Consider the following 17,224-nt stretch of genomic DNA (forward strand, 5'->3'; position numbering starts at 1 on the left):
CTGTTGTTGCTGGTGGGGTAAGTTTGAAAAAGACTGAGAATGAGATCAATGTCCAAAGAAAATACTTAACAAGTTTCACTGTGCATTAAAATTATAAGCCTTCTTTGCTACTTTCTTGACTTGCATTCATTATATCCACATTCATACCTATACCTACACACACACACACACACACACACATATTGCAGAAATGTAAATAACTCAATAACAAAAGAAATTTGAAAATAGGCAAAGGATTTGTCAGGCGAACGTGATAACCACTACACTACGGAAACAGGCAAAGGATTTGAATAGACATTTCTCCAAAGATGTACAAATGGCCAAAAATCATATGAAAAGATGCTCAACATCATCAGCTATCAGGAAAATGCAAATCAAAAGTACAATGAGATATCACCTCATATCACCTAGGATGGCGATAAGCAAAAAGGCGGACACTAAGAAATGTTGGTCAGGATGTAGAAACACTGGAACACTCAAACATTGCTAGTGGGAATGCAAAAAGTTGCGGCTGCTTTGGAAAACAGTTTGGCAGTTCTTCAAAAGGTTAAACACAGTTATATAACTCAGTAATTCCACTCCTGGATATGTACCCAAGAGAAATGAAGACATATGTCCACACAAACACTTGCACATGGATGTTCATAGCAGCATTATTTGTAACAGACAAAAAGTGGAAAGAATCTGATGTCCAACAACTGATGAATGGATAAATAAAATGTTATATGTTCATACAATGGAGTGTTTTTCAGAGGTAAAAAAAAAAAAAAGTACCTATACATGCTACAGTACAGATGTACCTTGAATCTTAAAAATATTGTCATGTTAACTACACTGACATTAAAATTTAAAAATGTATTATGCTAAGTGAAAGAAGCCAGTCAAAAAAGTGTGCATGCTATATGAGTCCATTCATATGATGGTCCAGAATAGGGAAATTTATAGATACACAAAGTAGATTAGTGGATGCTTCTGGGTGGGGGAGGGGAGATGGGATGAGGAGAATGGAGGGTGATAGCTAGAGGGTATGTTTCCTTCTGAGGTGATGAAAATGTTCTAAAATTGTGGTGATGGTTGCACATATCTGTGAATATATAAAAACATTGGATTTTGCATTTTACATAGGTGAACTGTATGGTATATAAATTATATCTCAATAAATCTATTAAAAACAGAAGAAATCAAAGAAGTTCTCCTTGCCTCCAAAGAGCTCTGCTATTGGGATTCAAAGTACGGGTTCTCCTTACCCTTGAAAGATGATGGTGTCTCTGGGTTGCTGAAGACTGAGCGTTTGAGGGGTGATGGCCTAAATGACAGGGATGGGGCATGGGCTCAAGGGCTGAATGTTGGTTAGGGTAGGGATTTGGATGCCTGAACTCTGCAGGACCCATATTTAATCTGAGGCTCTACATGCATCCAGGCCAGCTGCTAGAAAAAATAACCAATAGATGGAACACCATATTGGTGTCATAAGGCTCATCAAGACCAGAAAATGACCCAGTACCACTGTCAGAACAGCTTTTCAGGGAGGGCCCTGACTGAGCCATGAGTTAGCCTAGTTACATAAGGGTCAGGGGATGGTCACCCCTCACACCCAATGATGCTTCAGTCCTTGATGCTGAATCCTGTGGCCACTGGGGAAGAAACCTCCACACTACTCCAAGAGGCCTATAAGCCCTAAGGGGACTGTTATACTTGAATCAGCACCCAGGGAGGGGACCAAAGGGAGAGGGACACTATTATCACTCATGACTACAGGAGGTCATTCTATGGGTAGCTTGTGTAGAAATGCAGGGTGTGCATTAGATCAGGACTCCATGTGATGGTCTTATCCTTGCCTATGGGTTCCGATTCTTTTCAGACCACATTTTAACCATGGCCCATTTCCAGGGATGAGGCCTTTCCAGCTGCTAATTCCTATTATGCAGGACATCTGGGGAAAAGGAAAAAAAAAATCCTAGTGCTGATACTGTCCCAAGGCTACCATCTTAATAACAGTTGCCATGAATATATTCACCTTAAATTAGTGTCCAGGGTCAGCATTTTTCATTTTCATTCCATTTTTTTGCCAAATCCTAGCCAAAGAGCTGGTGGAACTACAGAGATGTGGAAGTAAATTTATCCTAAACGGCCCTGATGCAGTTAATAAGGGAAAGTTGTCCAATCATCACAGAGTCGGCCTCTGACAGCCTGTCACATTTTCCACTGATGCACCAGACGTGACTAAACTGTGCAGCGGCTGTCCGTCCGGGATCTGGATTCCCTTTCACTGTGCTCAGCAGGAAGGGGCCAGCATCGTCCGATACCCATGTCATGAATCTGACATAACCCTTAGTAATGGAAGAGGAGGACTGGCATGCCACCGAGCGCAGGCTTTTAGCTTAGCCTGCACACCCTGTGAAATTTTAATTGTTTCAAGGTCCACACTGTACCCAACCTGTAGGGAGACCAAATTTCTGGAGGAGAAAATAATACATGTTGCTATTTCAGCAGCCATCTGTTACAACACTGGACAGCAGGGCTCAATGGATATCTGATCATCCCTAAAAGTTACAACTTGGAAGATGAATTTATTATTGGTTGGTGCCTTGACATCTAGCAGAGAAAATATGGACTCAAAGACATATATACTGACAAAGGTATTTACGTTAAACACTCAAAAATTTTTCATTGCCTCCTAAATTTAATTCTCTCTGCTAAAGAGTAGAATAAAATGTGAAGAAGAAAGATATATTTTAGAAGGAAGAAAGAAGAGTAAGAACTAGCAACACAGAAGCTGGTTTGATTTTCCTTCTTAATTTACAGTTTTTCTAGTCTGATTTTTTTAAACAATAAATTCATTGTTTTCTATTTTGCCGTACATATTCTTATACAGTGAATCCTCCTGCAGACCATGGCAGGGACATAAATGAAGGGATGATATGGGAGCTCGTGGCCTGTCTGCCCCCGCCACCCTCCCCTCCTCCACTCTCCATCCTTCAAGGCACACGGAACTCAGGTTACATGAATGATTCCAGGACAGGCAGAAACTTCTTGTCCTTCATATTCAGAGTAACTCTGAGTACTCCAAACTCCCCCCAAAATTCAGGCAGGGAGAGGATTTTTTTTTTTTTAAAGATTTTATTTATTTATTTGACAGACAGAGACACAGTGAGAGAGGGAACACAAGCAGGGGGAGTGGGAGAGGGAGAAGCAGGCTTCCCACTGAGCAGGGAGCCTGATGTGGGGCTCGATCCCAGGACCCTGGGATCATGACCTGAGCCGACGGCAGACGCTTAACAACTGAGCCACCAGGTGCCCCTGGGAGAGGATTTTTTAAAAGGAAAAACACCCTTAACCAACTTTCAACCTGGAGACTTCAGCCACTTGCCAAAATATGCCATCTTGTGAAGCCAATAAATGGAAAGCAGGAGAGCAGGAGGAGTGTGGCTCTAACTGGATAAGGGGTAGAGTTTTCATTTCTCACAATGCAAGGGGAGGAGGATACCAATATGGTTAGTCAGTCAGCAAGCATTAATCCTCATTAATGTCTCCCATTCTTCTCTGCACAGCTGTGCAAACATAAATTAATTGGGTCATTCTGACGAAGGCATACAAGAAAAAAATTTCAATGGGAGGCAGAGGAACTAATTGGACACACAACACATTCTTCAAATGTGCAGAAGGATTGTACAAGCTACCACATCATAGACTGGGAGATAGACATCCAAATTCACACCACCATAAACTCCCCTATGGGAGAAGCTCCAAAAAAGCAGAAGGAGGTGGGGACATGTTCATGACAAAGCATATGATAAACCGCCAGAGTGAGAACAGTGGTTCCCACTCCTTGCCAGATGCTGTGCTGTCAACTTCACAGGGCCATTCCATTTAACCCCCTAATAATACAATTACCTCCAATTTACTTATAAGGTAATTAGAAACAAAGAAGTCAAAGAACTTGCCGGAGGTCACACCAGCAGTAAATGGAGGACTCACAGTGGTTGACTTTCAATTCAGGCTGACTGACTCCAGAGACCATGTTCCTAAGATGACATTGTCCTGTTTTCTATATACTTGGCATTAGGCTTGCATCTCAGAGAGTAGAAAAAAGGTAGGGCCACTTCTTGCCCTTAATCAACTTATAATCTGATTGGGGAACCAGGATGGATATGTGTGAAATGGTCAGGGACAGGAGCATTGCATTAGGGTCTGCATTGTTCTGGTGAAGGAAGCCACTTAGAGGAGTTGGGGGAAGTGGCTAAAATTCATCTGTGCAACTTTGAGAAGGATTTCTACCAGACTCTAAACTAAAAACTGAGACACTGAAAGAATACTATACTTTAGAAAATACTGATTCATTCCTGCCGTGGTACGGTTTGACTATTCAAAAAGGGCTCTCCCTTTCAGAACTCTCACTTCAGAAAGGACAGGACAGTCAGCCCCTTCCCCAGCTTCATCTTAATGGTTCATAAATATGCCCACAGCCTCCTGGAAACCCAGTCAGAGAGGAGAGAGGACTTCTTAGAGTTCACTCTGACCAAGGTGTAGCAACCTCTCCCAGCCTCCAGAGACTAAGAAGGGAGGATATGATTTGCATCATCTCTTTGGTCCTTTTCACTGGAAATTACCCATCCCAGGGCCTCTGACTGACATAAAGGGGCAGACTGGAACTAGGGACCCGGGACTCATGAACATTCTCAGGAGAAGGGGCAGTGCTCCAGAAATTGGAGGAGTGAGTATGGTCATGCCAGAAATTATTCTGCAATTATTTACAGCAGACGAATGACCCTCATGCCTGTGTAAGTGTGTGTGTGTGTGGGGGGGGGTGGCCTATGATAACAGTTCTCAACCAATCGGTTTCCATTCCCTTTGCTGCATTTAAATTTCTGTTGCATTCTTAACATTCAACTTCAGGTATGCATGAATTTTTTAAATCCCTGCCTTTTTAATTGGGAAGACACATTACTGTGATGAGGTCCTTTCTCCCTGCATGGACAAAATTCAGTCTCAAGAGCTGGGGAGCCTGTGTGTCGCTGACATCACCTTGCTTGTGACTCAGGTTTTATGAGGAATCAGATGAGGTGGCAAAAACAAATCTGCGAACACTTGCTGGGTGAATGGTAGGTTGAATGCACAGAAAGAAGGGCCTGCGGGTCATCCCTTTTCAGGCAGGCTTTCAGCTCAGCCCTGCCACTCCTGAGAGCCCAAGCAGGGTCAGGGTCTTTAGGAGAGAGCAAATATTCCTTAAATGTCCCGACCAAAGAACAAAGAGCTCAGTTAAAGCTCCTGGACAGCAGTTCTCAACTCCACAGAATCATAGAATCCCCAGGAGATCTCTGAAAAAACATTCATGCTGAGCCCGACCCTAGCGATTCTGATTCAGAGGGTCAGGAGTGGGGCCTGGACACTGTGGTTCTAACACAGAACCAGGGTTAGAACTGCTGCACTGAACACAGCCAAGTCCAGAAGCATCAGTGAGTGCGGTTACTCAATCAACAGACTCTGAAATGAACATAATTCTTCTGTTCAATCCTAGCTATACCACTTAGCAGTTAAGTGACCGTGGACAAGGTACATGACTTCCCTGAGACTCTGTTTTCTTAGCAATACAATGGGGTTAATAATCATACCAGTATCAGAGGGTAGTTGAGAGGATTGCATGAAATCAAGTATGTAAATTATGTGACCCAATGTCTAGTACGTGTAAAATGCACAGTAAGTATCAGCTCCTGTGACTGATGATGGTGACAGTAAAAATATACCAGTTATGTTTCAATAAAAGGAATGTTTTTCTAGACTGGGTATTTATTCACAAGGCCAGGTCTTAAGGAATTGTGAAACACTGGAATGTGAGAGTTAGACATTTGGCATGTCCTTCAGTTATGAATATAGGCAATAAGACTCAGTAGTAGGAGCAGCACCTATGATCTTGTCACCGATAGAAATCACAGATATTTCCATATATTACAGTCATCATCAAAACCGTAAAAGAGTATTTATATTTAGGGTGACCAACTGCCCTGGTCTGCTCAGGACTGAGGGGGTTTCCCTAGCTGTAGGATTTGCAGGGCTAAACTGGGAAGTCCCAGGGAAACCGTTCCCTACTGACATTCCTCACGACTTAGAAATTACAGTAGTTATCGCCTCACTGAACGCCACTGTTCAATGTGTTAATAAAGAAGCACCTACCCTGCTGTATATCACAATTTCAAACAATATCTTGGTAAGTGTACATATGGCCACATAATCTGTGTCCTTTATAACACTTTGTATTTCATTTGATGCATTTAAAAGCATTGTTCTGAGTCCACAGGCATCACCAAATTGCCAAAGGGGTCCATGGCACAAAAAAGATGAAAAGGGAAGAAACTGGGAACATTGGTTGGAAAATGGAGGAAACCAGATTTTAAGTGCTTTTAGGCCCTGCAACCTAAAAATATGGCAGAAGGAAGACATAAGCATGTGCCTCCAAAGGACACGACTAGATAATCAGTCAATGGAGCTGCTTTCCCACTATCAGCAGTCTGTCTTATAATCCTACAAACAGTAACCAGGGAGTCTCCCTAATTTCTGCACTCCTGATGACATATATATGTGTATTTTACATATATACTTACCTCGTTGCAAAGTTAACTCAATCTTGACAGCTACCAATTGGAGTATCATGTTAGGTCTACTGGTTTCCAATAACTACAAAATGCTTCCCCCAAGAATCACAATTTGACAGAACTTAAAACTTTCCATGAATTAAAACAATGGAAAATTGGATTTTCAAAGATCAAATTTAAAGAAGTGGTCAAAAATGAAACTTTAACTCTTACCCGATACCACTGGGCTTCTGACAGGCACTGGCTCCCGTCCTGCCTAATCACCACCGCTGACAGCCTTTCCAGAATTCTCCCACGGGGCAATAAGAGACCACTTCTCTTCTGATCGATGTAACTGTAAGCTCCCAGCCCAATGTGACCAGAAGGCAGAGTTCTCATGATTGCCCTTGTCCCGGTATACACAGATTTCTTTACTTCCCTGTCATTTTTACAAAATCTCCTCACTAACAAAGTGGACCTCTCCTTTTTGCTCTTAAAAAAATCTTCTTCTACATCTTCACAATTATCAGGGAAGTCCTCAAAATGGCTCAGAAAGGTCTTGGCAGGTGGACTGTTAGTCAAGTCCTCCCTGCAAAAGCTGTCACTTGAACATACCACACTGGCCCTTTGGCAAGAACCTTCAAAGCACAAGTATTTGTCATCCAAGGTGTCACAATGATCACACTGCAGCTGCCCATTCTTATTATCACAGTTTTCGGCCAATTCCATGAGTTTACAAGTATATGCCACATAATTTTTCTTTTGCTCCTCACCAACACCAGGCGGTGGTACACAGTTTCCACAATCATCCAAAATCAAGTTACCTGACAGGGTACAGAAAGCATCTGACACTCTTCTCTCAACTTCATAATGAAAGTGAAATGCTGCCGTGTTACTGTCAGGGTCTGCCTGGCCAGTCTCTACAACGGCTGACTGACTTCCTAAGGGGCTAATGTCCATGGGAGGTCGATTGATTTCCAGTTGAATTCCAGGAAATGCCTTTCTTTCCAGTGAGGATGGGATTCCAGTTTCCAAACATGGGTCTTCCTCCATGACAGAATTGCACATGTCATAACACTGGCTCTGAGGAAGGATGCACTGGCGGTTTGTCAGTATGTTGTTGTGGTTAATGTTAAGGTTTTTCACAGAAACTGGTGTGCTTTCTGCCCAGCACTTTTCATTGCTGTTCTCATCGCTCACTGTTTTCTCCCTTGCTATGGAGAGAATCTTGGGCAAGTTGCTTCCAGAAGATTCTTCTTTAAGCTCATTCATCCGTGGGATGGTAGAAGTCTGCCCACTCTGCCTGACACTATGTGCCTTTGGAACACTGACGTCCGAGACCTTTTCACTACTTTCATCTACAGCCGATGGAGTGGACGTCACTTTTCTCTGAGTCACAGGTGTGAGAACAGAAGCTGCCATTTCTTCAGATGTCATCTTGACGCACACACAGGTTTTAGCTATTGCTGTTTCTCCTCTCTGGTGATCATGTCAAGATGCTTATAAAACAACTTATTATTAAAATAATCTTAGATATACAAGTCCTCTGAGAAACAGTGTGACAATTTCTTTGATTCAGGTGCATTAAGAGCCAAATAAATTTCCCCAGTTATCACTTCCCGTCGTCTGCAATATGTTTTTCTAGACCAGGGTTTTAAGGTGGCAGTTCAACTTTCTTTCCTCTATTATTTGAAGTAATTCTTTTGGAGATTTTTACTCGGGATTGCATTCTGCAAATTCTGATCCCTTACTGACTTACTAATGATTTTAAAAATCCAGTTTCAATGTTTCCTGAAAGAAAAAGACATGATGTCAATGCTGTGGCACTAAATAAATTTTTTAAAATGAACTTCATAATAATTCTAAGCTAATGCTAAATATGAACCAATTTTGAGGAAGGAGTTTTGCAATTGATAGCTACTTCCAATGTTTTAGGTATTTGTTTTTCTGATTTAATATTTCAGAAATTCTGTTTCCAGCCGAAGTAGAGTAATAACAGAGACCAGAAATATCCCTCCATCTTAAACAACTGAAAAAATCAGAAAAAAAATTACGAAATAATGGTTTTTAGATATTGAACAAGAGGTAACACAGAATAGTGATTCCTGAAATAAGAAAAAACAAACAAATGAGGAGAGCCCTATAAATGCCCTAGCTTACAGCTTGAGAGCTATGCTACAGGGGAGGAAAGAGGAACTCAGGTTGAACCCAACAGAGTGCTGATTTAAAGAAAAAAAAAGTTGAAAGTTCAGTAAGGCCACAAAAACTGGAGAAAGAAGACAAATTAAGTGGAGAGGAGCAAAGATAAAAATGGTAGCAGGCTTCTCATGAGGAACAATGCAAGCTATGGGGAGGTGGGTGGGGGGATGGGTGAAATAGGGGATGAGGATTAAAGAGTACACTTATCATGATGAACAAATAAAATAAGAAACAATACAAGCCAGATGAGAGTGGAGTAAATCTTTAAAGTACCAAAGTACTTTATTTCTTTTAATACTTTAAAAGGAAAAAAAAAGAAAAAATATTGCCAACTTAGAATTCTATACCCAGCAAAAATATCTTTTGTAAACAAAAATAAAAACTTTCTAGACATATAAAAGCTGAAAGAAGTCATCACCAGCAAACTTGCATATAAGAACTGTTAAAGGAAGTCCTTTAGGCAGAAGGAAAATGATACCAGATAGAAATTTGGATCGATGCAAAAGAATAGAGTATGGAAAATGTTAAATATGTGGGTAAGTACAAATTTTCTTATTGTAAATCACTTAAGATAGTTGATCTTTTGAAGCAAAAATAATAGCAATGTATTATGGGGTTCTAACAAATGCAGAAAAAAATATATGACAATAAAAACACAAGGTCAAGAGAAGAGAAATGGAAGTATATTGTTATAATATTATTTTCTACGTGAAGTGGTATAATATTACTTAAAGGCAGGCTGTCATAAGTTAAAGATGTATACTATAAGCCCCAATGCAACCACTTTAAGATATAGGTAATAAGTCAAAATATTAGAATCATAAAAAATTTCAAAGAATCAAAAGGCAAAAAAGGGGAAAAGATGAACAAAGAACAGATGTGACAAATGTGACTGTGTGTGTGTACTCCCTCTGTTTTATTATTTTTTTTTTTTTAAAGATTTTTATTTATTTATTTGACAGAGAGAGAGATAGCGAGAGCAGGAACACAAGCAGGGGGAGTGGGAGAGGGAGAAGCAGGCTTCCCGCTGAGCAGGGAGCCCGATATGGGGCTCGATCCCAGGACCCTGGGATCATGACCTGAGCCGAAGGCAGACGCTTAACGACTGAGCCACCCAGGCGCCCCCCTCTGTTTTATTTTTTTAAAAGATTTTATTTATTTAATTGGGAGAGAGAGAGAGAGAGAGTAAAGCAGGGGGAGCAACAGGCAGAGGAGAAGCAGGCTCCCTGCTGAGCAAGGAGCCTGATGCGGGGCTCAATCCCAGAACCCTGAGATCGTGACCTGAGCCGAAGGCAGACACTTAACCAACTGAGCCACCCAGACGTCCCTCCCTCTGTTTTATTTGAATAAGAAATTTTTCAGGTGAATGTCGGTGGACATAAAAATTTTCAATTTATGAAAAGCATTATTAAAAAAATAATTCAGCTTATCTTTATTCTCCAAATTATTGAACCCTGTTCTATGTTTGGAACTGTGTAATGGGCTAGATATCCAGGACCTGCTTGCAAGTCTACTGAGAGAGGGAGAATTGAACAAATTTCAATCCAGTGTGGCAAGTGTAATTATCAAGGATATATAAGGCACTATGAGACCGTGGGTATCCATCACAAGTATACCATTCCTTTGTAGGTAAAGCTGTCGTTTCCAAGACAAAGGATGAGCATTCATGCTCTGCTGTCAACAGCAGATTTGACCTATCTTTGCCCTTTGCCACACAGGTGTCCCTCTTCCCCTCGCATCTCCCTTTTCCTCTTGTACCAAAGAAGTAGCAACTACTCTTCCCTTACATATATGCCACTCAAGTGCAGTCTTCACAACTACCTTGAAAAATCAGAGGACACCCTATCAATCAGATACTTCACAGAGTCAGTAAGGCCACAAAGAGCAGCAAGGTCCTGGTTCAACCTAACCCTTCCACCTTTCACATCCTCCTTCCAACTTGGTTTCTTTTTATTTTCTTTGGGGAAATGCCTCTCTTATTTTTGAAGATATGTGCTCAGTGTAAAACAATTCAAACAATGCAGAAAAACACAAAGAAAAAAAAATTTCAACTTAACATAAATCCCACTATCCAGAGATAACCACTATTAATACTTTGAGAAAACTCCTTCCAGAAGGCTCCCTATGCACCAACACACAGAGGTATATGTATATAATTACACAAGCACCTGATCATGTTGTACATCCTGATTTACACCGGCTTTTTTTTTTTTAACAAATTTAATTCATGAATAGCTTTTCATGTCAAGAACTATATAGATAATTTTAATGGCTTATGGCTTATGGCAGTAACTTGGTTTCAGTATCTTTGCTCTATTATTTAGAGTAACTTTTAAAGCCAAAACCTCCAGACTGACTGTTAATGTGTCCTTTCTCACCTATGGGAGGAAGGTAATTCAAGGCAAGTGCTGCTTAACTCCTGTTTTAAGCACTTTGAAATTATTAACTCATATAATTCTTATTCAACCCTACAAGATAGCATGATGGTTTTAAAATATGTCCATGAATTCTCTGATACTCCTCCTTTCAAAAGCTGGAGCCTAACTGCCTTCCCCTTGCTGTACTCAGTGACTTCCTTCCAACATACAGAATACGTTGGAAGTTACAGTTTATGACTTCTGAGAGTAGATCATAAAAGGTCATAAAATCATTGGGGTTTCCTCCTTGCTCTCCTCTTGTTTGCTCTGGGGGAAATCAGCTGCCATGTCATAAGGATAGTTCCATGTGGCAAGAACTGAGGCCTCCTGCCAATAGCCACTGGTGTGAGCCATCTTGGAAAGGGATTCTCCAACACCAGTCAAGGCTTCACGTGACTGCAGCCATGGTCTACATTCTACATATTGATTCTAACATCATGAGCAAGGCTGAACCAGAAGCACTCAGCTCCCAAATTCCTGAACCATAGAAAATATGAGATAAGAAGTGTTTATTGTTTTGAGATGTTTTGAGGTAATTTGTTGCACAGCAAGAGAGAACTAAAACAGATCAGTTCTATCATTATCCACATTTGACAGATTAGAAACCAAAGCACAGAGAAGCTAAGTTGCTTGCCAAAGATCACACTGCTGGAAAATGGTGGAGTCAGGATTCAAAACCAAGAAACCTGACTCCAGAATCTATGCTCTTCACCATAGTTATGCTGCTTTCTTCCTACCTAGTTTGAAACCTCATGGGTTTGAATTCTTGATATCTGCTAGCTGAAGAGATCCATGGCTTCCGAGAGGATCCTCTTTTATTTGAGTTTGTCTCTGGAAGGCTGAGATCTTTGTTTTGCCTCCAGCTGTAATCACAGCCAAGGACTGAAGACTCCATCTCAGGTCATTCTTTTATTCAACAAATTCTTATTGAGTATGACATTAAATGAGGCAGTAATCTGTCCTTGATTTCTTTATAAGCTAATAAATCATCAGGTAAGGTACAGTGCAAGTAGGGCTATAATCTGGGTTAACACAGAGAAAGAGCATCTAAATCAGATAGTGGGGACAAGGCGGGAGTGATTGCCAGGGAGGTTTTCTGGAGGAGATGATGATCAAGCTGAGTTTTGAAAGACAAGAAGGAATTCGCTAAAGAGGTGGTGTGGAGTTTTCAGAAAAGATTCTCATGGAAAAAAACAGTAAGACATTGGCACCTGGCACTTCAGGCAAATATTTTAACTACTTTGGGTTTGGGTTGATTTCCTCTCTTGTAAGAGAAATAAAATCACCTATTCCATCAGATTATGAAGAAAATGCTTTGCAGAGTGCCTGGATAGCTCAGTCAGTTGAGCATCTGCCTTCAGCTCTCAGGTCATGATCCCAGGACCCTGGGATCGAGCCCCACGTCAGGGAGACTGCTTCTTCCTCTCCCCCCTGCCTGTGCTCTCTCTTGCTATCTCTCTCTCTCAAATAAATAAAATCTCGAAAAAAAAAAAAAAAAAGAGAGAAAAAAGAAAATGCTTTGGGAATCAAAAGTTAAGGGCAAATGTTTGTTATTCTATGCCTTGTAAAGTTCAGCAGTTCCGTTGGTGACATGGTGTTGAATTTACTTTTGTCAGATGCACCCACTCCACTCACCAGGTTCACTCAAATTTAAATTTTAATTCTATAACTGGGACTGACTCCCTGAATCCCAGCTGCATGACCATGAGCTGGTTATATGATCAATCCTGAATTATACTTCCCATTTCTATAACATTAAAATGAAACACACATATTTTTCTACCTACCTCCTCTTGGTTAGCCCTAGGTTGTCTATGAAGGAAGACGGGTTAGGTTAAAGTTATAGCTAGCATTAGACAGTTGGCTGAAGAAAACCTGAAGCACTGAATAAAGATCACAGTCAAAGAGTTCTGAAGAAGAAAGAGATGGAGAAAAAGATTCTTCTTTTCTTAATGTGGTTTGTAGGGGAAACTAGAGAAGGACCAGCCCGGGAGAGATCAAAGGATATGTGGGTTAAGAATATGGAAGAATAAGAGGGAACTTGTCAAGGTAGCATTTCCAAGCTAGAGATGAATTAGGATGGGTAATATGTTTAGGGAAATGAATGGCCATGAAGTATGGCTATGGAGATGCCAGGGTGCTGGAAATCCTAGACAAAATGGTAAGAAAAGAAAAAGAAATGAAAGGTTTAAGAAGAATCAGGAGTGACATAGAGTAAGTTTTCAGCTTCAGGATAGAGAAATATCAGTCACAAATAACCTTGTTGACAAATTTCCATGGGCTAAACCAGGGGCTAGCAAACTACAGACAGAAGTCCAAATCTGACCTGTTATCTGTTTTTGTAAATAAAATTTTATTGGAACACAGCCATGGCCATTCATTTACGTAATGTCTATGGTTTCTTTTGCATTACAATGATAAGAGTTGAGAAACTGTGACAGAAATCATGCAGCCTACAAAGCCAGAAATATTCACCACCTAGCCCTTTATACAAAAAGTTTACCAAACCGTGTGCTAGATAAATGAGTTAATAAAATGCCTGGTTAGAGCCCGAAAACTAAGTGGGAGGCTTAAAAGCCATCTTCATATATTTGAAGAACTGAGATGAGGAAATAGGCTGGTTACATATTGTTTCAAAAGGTAGGATCAGGGCCAAAACAAATGAATTATTGGGGAGGTATGCTTTGGATTACTGTAATAAAGTATTCTCTTTTAGATCTGTTTAACAAAGGAGAAGCTATCTTGGATGGCAGTCTTCTCCTCATTGTTGATACAGGGATTTAAATAGAGAGAGGCACAGTGTTCAGCATAGCAGGTGTTCAATAGGTGTTGAATATTAGAGTGAATGAATACTGTCTATAATGGTTAATTATAAAAATAATGGCTCATACTTATTGAACATGTATCTTGTGTCAGGCATGTTCTAAGCACAGCGTATATAATATCTCATTTAATCTTTATAATAACATTATCAGTAGGGTGGCAGAAACTACTAATTGTCCCCAAAAATCTGTTCTCATTTTTCTCAGTAATAGAACCTCTGAATTTTAGCCAAGCATATGGCCATCCCTCTATCGGCCTCACTATTAGCTAGATGTAGTCATGTCACTAAGTTATTACTAATTAGAAATAAGCAGAAGTGGTTTGCTATTTCTGGGAAGTCTTTGAATAGAAAGGTGTGCCTTTCTCCTCCCCCTTTCTCCTTTCTGCTGGCCGGAGGGAAGGCATGATGACTAGAGCTGAAGCAGCCATATTAGACCATGAGGTAAACATAAGGATGGATACCTTTCATAGTAAAGAAATAAGATAGAAGCATGGGTGCTTGTTTCCTGGATTTGGGGGAAAGAAAAAGAAATTTTATGTTGTTTAAGCAACTACTATTTTAGGTTTTCTGTCACTTACATCCAAATTTTTTCCTAACTAATAAAGGTAAATACTATTATCACTCCCATTTTATGGATTATGCTCAGAGTATTTGAATGGCTTATCTAAAAGTAGAGATGTAATATAACAACGAACCTGTAGAGAGAATTCCTGCATTGGAGGGAAAGTTATATTCACTAATTGGCAATATGTCTCCACTTTTATGTTTCTAGGCCAGATGAAATCCTTTGTGTCATAAAGAACAGTTAAATGAGAAAAATATTAAATACAAGCCCATTGTTTTTTATGATTGTAAATGTCAGAAGGAGGTGGGATTTAACGACAACAACAACAACAAAAACTATCAGACAACTATCAATTATTTATTAAGCACCTGTTACATTCCAAGTTCAGAAGTAAGGTAGTTGTGGACCAGGAGATCAGTAAAGCTCTGATGGAGGGGGATTTAACCTGGAACTTTACAGAGAGGTAGCAATTACTTGTATCCATAACCAAAAAAGAGACCTTGGGTAAAAGGAACAGCATAAAGGAAGATAAAGAAGTAGGAAAATACAATGCATAACTATGAATTTATCTGAAGTTCTTAGGAGAACATTTAATTCAATCAAAGAAAGTGAAAGTTGTAATTTCACCATCATGGGAAGAAATACTAGGGCAACTGTCAAAGCTGGTAATAGGATGTAATAGTCCTATTTCATCTTTAAACTTAAAGGATTTTAGAGATTCACTTATAGTATCATGTATATGACAGATGAACAACCATGCCACAGTTATGCACTTATGCATTCTCTTCCCCAAAGACCACTCTGCAAAGCAATTAAAGAAAATATTTTGCCTACATAACCCTTCCTCCCTTTCTCCCTTCGACAGGCACACCCACACCCAAACCCTACATGATGAGTCAGTCTTCACTCTTTCTTCTCCACGGAATGTTTGCTGCTCCACTCCCTCCTGACCTCCTTTCTCTGAACTATTATGATGGAAACCCCATAACTTACAAAGAAACAAAGCTTTTAAAACATTCCCCAAAGGCACTTGTGTACTAATCTGGGTCCTTTTCCAAAACCCCACAGACTTAACCCATTGTGACTTCCACTCCCTTTATCAGAAAAGTTTCAAAGTCTGTGATGCTAGACTGTTGACACAGAGAACCCAGAGATACCCTAATCTTTATACTCTGTGTATATTAAATAGGAGTTAAACGATAGGTAGATGCCAAAGTTATACAAATATTTTTGAACTAATACATTGATAAGGTTGCTAATATAGTAAAATGGAGGATCACAAAAGAAGTTTGCTCATAACATGTTAATTCTCAATTATAAAACTCACAAAGAAAGGAAATCCTCACTGTAAACACGGTCTCCGATCAGCCTGCAAATCACCCCTCTCACTCTATTGCTCTCCCAGAAATGTGGAGTCATAGACATTATTAGAACTTTAATCCAAGAGTGGAGGCAGATAGGATTGCAGTGTTGTGACACTCACAGGACTCCCTCTCCTTTGCTGAAGTACAATCACGTCAAGAAATTCTGGAGTTATGCGTAGGTACACACATGCACACACACACACACACACACACACACAAAGATGCATGTTTTTGATAAGAGAGATGAGAAGGGAGAAAAGTGAGCAGCAGAAGGTGGTATTAGAACCCTCCATGATTTAGTCCCAGTCTATTTTTTCCAGCTCAATCACTGACGAATACCCCCAAGGAGAAGATATCCTGTCACACTGGTCTTTTTGCCATGTATTGAACCAGCCTAGCATTAATGCCTCTGTGCATTTCCCTTCCCACTGTTTTCTCTCTCTGCTAAGACTCCTTCACCCAGCTTAAATGGCACCTCCACTCTGTAGCCCTACCTGAAACCCACTTGACAGCATTAATTGCTCTTATCTGTTTCCCATAGTTCTTACTACACTTCACCAGTACAACATGTCATGAAACACTACACTGTAGCAATTGATTATATAGGAACCCTGCATGGATTGAAAGCTTGTGAAGAACAGAGACCTTGCATCTTTAAACTTAAGGAGGTTTATAGATACTCTGCACCCTACATTCCTGGTACAGTATCAAGGTATATAGTCTCAATAGACATTTTATTCTCTCCTTTTTTTCCATGGCTCTTTGAGCCCAATCCTTGTTCATTAAGACCTGGATCCTTAAGAACTTTCAGTCTCCTAATTTCCCAACCTCCTCCTGTTTCACTCCATCCCATATGATTTTCAGAAAAATATTCCCCATCACTTCTTGGACTTTGGCTAGGTTCAAGCACAGAAAAATATTCCCCAAACATTATTTTAATCATATCATTCCTTGAGAAAAAACCTACCCTAATCCTTTTTTTTTTTTAAAGATTTTATTTATTTTTTAAAATCTTATTTATTTTTTAGAGAGAGAGAGAGAGATCACAAGCAGGGGGAAGGGTAGAGGAAGAAGCAGACTCCCCACTGAGCAAGGAGCCCAATGCAGGACTCAATCCCAGGACCCTGGGATTATGACCTGAGCCGAAGGCAGACACTTAACTGACTGAGCCACCCAGGCACCTCAACACACCTTACCCTAATCCTTAAGAATATCATCAATTAAAAAAAATTCCTATTCCTATAGCAACAATGTCCCCAATAGCCAAAATATGGAAAGAGCCCATC

The 17,224-nt window shown here is 40.2% G+C and overlaps 1 protein-coding gene across 3 annotated transcripts in view; it reads right to left on the reverse strand.

The window, feature by feature from the left end:
- PLCE1 (phospholipase C epsilon 1) overlaps positions 1–17,224 on the reverse strand; it is a 312,290-nt gene that overhangs the window by 267,358 nt on the left and 27,708 nt on the right. For all 3 annotated transcript variants that reach the window (XM_078077339.1, XM_078077338.1, XM_078077341.1), the window contains exon 2: positions 6,804–8,360. In XM_078077339.1, the coding sequence (XP_077933465.1) occupies positions 6,804–8,006 (1,203 nt within the window). In that variant the 5' untranslated portion in view covers positions 8,007–8,360. The remainder of the gene's footprint in view (positions 1–6,803; positions 8,361–17,224) is intronic.

Source organism: Halichoerus grypus, chromosome 7, assembly GCF_964656455.1.
Source record: "Halichoerus grypus chromosome 7, mHalGry1.hap1.1, whole genome shotgun sequence".
NCBI lineage: Eukaryota > Metazoa > Chordata > Mammalia > Carnivora > Phocidae > Halichoerus > Halichoerus grypus.